This window comes from Poecilia mexicana, unplaced genomic scaffold (assembly GCF_051168715.1).
Source record: "Poecilia mexicana isolate PSO_F unplaced genomic scaffold, ASM5116871v1 scaffold_16, whole genome shotgun sequence".
Classification (NCBI taxonomy): Eukaryota; Metazoa; Chordata; class Actinopteri; order Cyprinodontiformes; family Poeciliidae; genus Poecilia; species Poecilia mexicana.
The window spans coordinates 25,419,975-25,425,974 of NW_028263385.1; the positions used below are offsets into that span (position 1 = coordinate 25,419,975).

The 6,000-nt window shown below is 44.4% G+C and overlaps 1 protein-coding gene across 1 annotated transcript in view; it reads left to right on the forward strand.

Annotated features, from left to right (window-relative positions):
• Positions 1-4,814, forward strand: part of LOC106921836 (zinc finger protein 407-like) — a 189,920-nt gene extending 185,106 nt beyond the window's left edge. Inside the window, exon 10 of the mRNA XM_088014319.1 lies at positions 3,457-4,814. Coding sequence (XP_087870445.1) covers positions 3,457-4,307 — 851 coding nt within the window. The 3' untranslated portion in view covers positions 4,308-4,814. The remainder of the gene's footprint in view (positions 1-3,456) is intronic.
• Positions 4,815-6,000: the final 1,186 nt, after the last annotated feature.

Consider the following 6,000-nt stretch of genomic DNA (forward strand, 5'->3'; position numbering starts at 1 on the left):
GAGCACACACTGTTCAGACAACGCAACAATAAAGGCTGATCTCTTACGCCACCCACATTCCAGCACACACACACACACACGCACACACACACACACACCTGTAAATTCAGGCCTCAAAGCTGAGAATCTAGAGGTTTAACAGCCTGAAATGGCACCGCTCTCTCAGATTTGCACGCTTTCAAACGGCTTTTATGGTAATGCGAAAAGAAGCTGCACAGTTACAGAGTTATTGTCTCCTGCAAGCCGACCTCTCAGCTCGCAGCGTTTCGGCGTAGGCAGTTAGCATCGGCCCCGTAGCTCCTGTGTAAATAGGTAACCTCCGCTTCTCAAAATGCCAACCTGTTCTGGCTCTCTGTGACAGTGCTGACTCCCTCCACTCTCTAACTACAGGGCTTGTCACTAGAGGTGCAAATGGAGGGGTCTGAATTGATATTTACCACACAATGCTGGCAGTGTGCAGCAACCTCACTGCAAGGTCTTTTTTTGGGGGGGCTGAATTTGTTCATGAGGAAATTAAGAATACCTTTCCACTGTGTTGAAGGAGATGGAGTTGCACAACAACAAAAAATAAAACAATTGTGTTATAATAAAACCCTTAAAATAAATACAGTTTTTATTGCAGTAGCATATTCCTACACTTCCTTGTTATCCTCCTCAATTGTGTGTAGTAAAATAAACTTGGCTACTCGTCCAGGTCTGGTTTGTTCCATTCCTGGTTGTTTGACACCTTTTGACTAATTCTGATTAATAGAGATCAACTCACATACGTCTTTCTCGAAATGCCCTCCAGAGTTGTTACTCAATTGTAATGGAAAACCACCTGAACTGTAGAGAGTTAATTCAAAATGAGTTGAGTCACACTGCTAGGTGCAAGTAGAAAGTGGTCGTTAGGTGTGTGTGGTTGTCCTCAATGGACTGGTGACTTGATGTACAGGTCACCAGTCCAGACCAATGACCACTGGAGATGGTGACCCTACAAGGACAAGCAAGGACAGACAATGGATGGACGGATAGAAACATAAAGTCCATCTAATATACAGTGAGGTGAAAAAAGTTCCTGGGCTGTGAATACTTTTTCAAAGGCACCGTATATTTATGTTTTTGCAACGTCACTCTTTTGTTGTCTCTTCTTAAAAGCGGTTCGATTAGCTTTAGGTCACAATACATCCTCACCTCTCCTAAACGAGAACGACTTCATCACTGTCTACTTAAAAACAGCAGGACTTCTGCCTCGTCAGAAGTACTTTACGCAACTCTACTTTAGAGTCAAAAATATCCCCTGAGTGTGTGTCACGCAGAGAAGAAATAGGAGTTTTATGCCGGAGAGAAAGATGAGCAGTCAGAATGTCTCATCTTTAGCTGACCTATGAAATAAAACTCTGTAGTTTTTATGTGAAGCGCTAATATAACAGGCAGTTTTGGTGGATAGGATTTCAGAGAAGTCCAGAAGACTCCGAATTTTGTGAAATCTCATTTCTTGAAACTGCGGGGCAAACTATCAAACTGCTGACGAAGAATTAGTGGTGACCGCATGTGTTTGAGTTAGAGCTCCCACATCCGAGTCTAAAATTCACAAGGGAGAAGAGGGCGATGGCTCAGATCCACTTTGTAGCACAAGCCTGACTTTCTAATCACATCGTCAACCTTGTGAGTTGAGGACATTAAATGTCAGGGGACGATGGGAGCATCAGTGATTGATGAGTTTGTTTCTGTATGTACCATTCTGTTTGTGTGATCCCATAGCTGCCCCCAGGTGCAAACCTTGTATCTCTAAATGTCAACTCCTCCCAAGTAAAAAAAAAAAAAAAGAAGAAAGAAACAAAAAACAAGTTTTGGTGTTTTACAAAGATTTGAGAGTTTTTGGGTGACTTTACAAGGTATCATAAACCTAGAAAGCTCCTCTCCCTGACAGGAATTTGTGCCTCTTCTCACTTATTGTAAATTAAGTTCAGCTTTCAGCAGCTTAGTCATGAACAGAGGCCCCCCACCTTTTTCTTTTTTTCTTTTTTTTTCTTTTTTTTTCTTTTTTTCTAAATGTCTCAAATCAAATCCCCTTTTTTCCTGCATAGATTATCCTACAAGTGTCTGAGCCAGGCGCTGTTTAAACAATGGCATTTCTAACACTGTTCCTATCACCTTGGAAACGCCATGGCAACCTGTGATGTGAGAGGGCACAGTGTGGCTCAATTAGCAGCAGCTGTATCTCACCACGCTCCGGCAGCAGCAGAGTATCTCCATATTCTGTCTGCTTTCAAGCCCTTAAGTGACACAAATATGTGAAGTGTTACATCGCCTTTAATGTCACTTTAGGTTCCCATGATTTTTTTTTCTCTTTCCTCCCATCATATTCCTTCTCGTGTTGATGGATGCATACATACACGCAGCAAGTTGAATAGATATTCAGTAACGATAACCAACAATTCAACAACCTCCAGTTTTTGCTCAATTTTGACCTGCTGGTTTCACTTTTAGCTTATTCAGATTTCTCTTTACCTTAGGAAAGAATTAATTGCTCAAACTATTTATGTTATGCTCAGAGGTATTGCGCTGTGTGTGAGACAGCAGAGTTGTAAAATAAGGTGCCAGTGCGAAAAAGGACAAACGTGTATCATCTTTTTAAGCTGTATTTGGCACCTTAACTTAGCAGTTAGCACGGTTAGCATGGCTAATTCTAAACACCTGTCTCTGTGCTTATTCCAGACAATAGACATTCGTACCTTTGCTCTGAGACATCCAAGGCCAGCATAACATAATCGAAGGACTTGGAAGTTTAACCATAGCAACCTTGTTTTGCTCCATTTATCCTTCCTTTCATCTGCTGATAAACTAAGTAGTTAATTAGTTCGTGACGTTTATACAGCTTCTTTCACGTCTTGGAAGAACATCTTACAGATACTGAAAATAACTTTTGAGTCTTCTCAAAGTAATAACTTCCATACTGAAAAGTGTTGTTGTCAGGGTTACATATTAGCTCTTGGGTATGGTTCGTTCTCTGATGTACAAAAGCTGAGATTTTTCACTATCCAATGAGCCAATCACAAATTAAAATGGTCCAACTCTGGTCACTAGTCAATAGTTTGTGTTTTTTCCCTTGATCCATTTCTAGCAGTCTGCCTTCTTGTTTCCAGAGGAAGTCTTGCTCTCTCTCGCTCTCTTGCTGCCTCACTGACCCTCAGACAGGTCTGGACAGGTTTCCCTTTAAATAGTTTCCTACATCTCTGTCCTTCCTCTGACTTTACCTTTAAGCGCCACACTGACACTGAAAATAGCTAATGGTAAACGCTTTTCTCTAGTAACAACTTCCCTAGAAAATAGGGATTGGAAAAAGGATCAGATTTTTTGCGTTTCTGACTCAAACCACACTCGGCGCCTTTCCAGCTCTTGTTTTATTTCTGTTCTGGTTTTCTATGAACGACTCTTCAAAAATGTAACACGAATGCGTTTGTGTCTCACTAGGTATTGTGTCCAAGTCCTTTGAATGCCGTCTGAAAGGCCAAGGAGCAACGTTTGTGGAGGCCGAGTCTGTGGAGTCGCCCGAGCACAGGAAAGGCTCGTCGGAGTCATCCAGCCACGAAGAGGCCGTCCAGCAGGTCATCATCATCCAGGGATACGGTGAGGAGGACATGGCCATCGACCAGGCCCTGGAGGAGTCGGCCGCCGCCACCCTGCAGACGCTGGCCATGGCCGGCCAGGTGGCCGAGGTGCTCCACATCACAGAGGACGGACAAGTCATAGCCTCGGGCAGGGAGGTGGCCTCGGCAGGGGCGCACCTGGCTGGAGGCAGCACCCAGTACGTGGTGGTGGAGTCCGGGGACGCCAGGAAGGACTTGCATGCGGCTGCTGGTCAGAGTCACATCGTTTCCGAGTCGTCCACCGCCCTGGACGCTCTGCTCACCGCTGTCAGCGAAATGGGCCATCAGGAGAAAGTGCAAGGAGAGGCAACCGTCGTTCACGAAGTGTTGGCTCCCGAAGCCTCGGAGGGAGCCCACGCCGTCATGGACGTGAAGCAGGAGGAGCAAGAGGAGGTGCAGGTCATCCAGGAGGCCGGCCACGAAAACATGCAGGAGGTGCTGAAGCTCGCCGCCTCCCAGATGATGAAGGAAGGCCTCACCCAGGTCATCGTCAACGACGAGGGAACCCATTACATCGTGACCGAGCTGGAGGACTGCACCCTGCAGGTAGAGGAGGCGGTGTACGGCGGTGCGGCCGCCGGGGACGGCGAGGCACAGCAGGCGGAGCAGCAAGCAGGAGAGGAGATGGTGGTCTACCTGGACGGAGCTTCTCATAACATTGTCCTGGAAGGCTGAGGCCCACAGCAATGACGGTCCCTGTCTGAAGTTCTGCTAAAGAGTGTCTTCAATATTGTCTCCCTCTTATAACATTATATCTGTTTTCTCAGATGATTGGAGCTATGCAACAAAGGAGCTTTTTCTGGTGCTACTCCTGTCAACTTGCAATGGTGACAGCCACCAACGACTCATTTACGTCCATTCAACTTAAGCAAACGTTTAAGCAATTCTTTCTTATGGAATATGTTTTCAAAGTTTTCCTAACATATGGATTTTGCGTTCTAGAGTAAATACATTGTTCTAAGATTTTGGTTAATTTTCAGCAGGAGTTTTGCTTTGGGTCTAAAAGATGGAGGCAAATATTCAATGTTTTTGTCTCGAGTTCGTTCCTTATCCCCGCAAACAAAACAGCGGTGATAATTTTGCGTTTTCTTTCCATGTTCTCCATCTCAGTCAATCTCTTTGCTTTTAGAAAAGCTTTGGGTCAATGTAATTTTTGACAATAAAGATTGTGTAATTTTTTAACCAGTGGTATGCTTTTCTCTTCCTTTTTTGGTCTACTACACTTCAGACATCCACATTGATTCCACAGTCAACAGCTGGTATATTTTTCACAATTTTGTCTCGTTATTGACCACAGACTTCAAGATAGAATAACAAAAATGTGCTTGTAAAGTGGAAGGAAAACAAAGCATGGTTTTCCGATTGTTTTTTTTTAAAGAGAAATCAAATATAGAAAGCATGATCTTCTTCACTCTGACACCCCTAAATAAAATCCATACATCTTTTTCTTTCCATCACTATTACTTTGTGTTGGTCTATCACATAAAACACAGTACTGTACCAGCAATATACACACACACACAATGACTGATGGCTCCCATCATGTCTTCCGATCACCAGCAGTCATTACCTTCACCATTATCATTATCGTCCTCATGATCACTATCATCCACATCGTCGTGCTCTCACCCCACCACCATTCTCTTCTAGGTGTTCAACTCACTCTTCCCGTCTTTCTCCCTTTCTCTTTTCCTTTTTTTTTCCACCCGCAGCATTTAGCACTGGAGGGAGAGTCGATACTCATTTAGGCTCCAACTTTCTAATGGTTAGAGTGGGAGAGAAAGACAACGGCCAGTCGCTAAAAGTTGAGGGGAGGACGGAGGCGAGAGTAAGCACGGATACACACGGAGGGCATCGAAAGATCATCCGTCTAACACACATACACACAGGAACGTGGCGGAGGGAGGGAGCTGAAAGGCCAGGGAGGTTGGGAAAGAGAAGCAAAATCCAGAGTCGCGCGGAGAGAAGAAACTGTCGTTTCAGCCGACACCTACACAGCCTCAGGTCGGACCCAGTTTTTCTTCTCTTCCGTTCAGCTAAAATTGACACATTCGACATGTGAGCATCAAGAAGGGCAGCATCCACTATTCAGGACACATCTTTGTTTTATGATGAAGTACAGTCAGGCTTGCACTGCTTAGTCCTGGCTCGACTCTGGACGAGCCAGAAGAGAAAAGTATTTCGCAGCGTCAGAAATTCAAAACTGACCCCAAAGAAAGTTTGTAGCTAATCCCCGTTTCACCTCGCTGTTCGGTCCAGACATGTCATTTTATATAACATAAAGCTAAACATGAAGCGCCTTACCATGAGTATTCATACCTCTTTAACTTTTTTCACATTTTAGCAAAGCAGTAGCACAGCATGATGC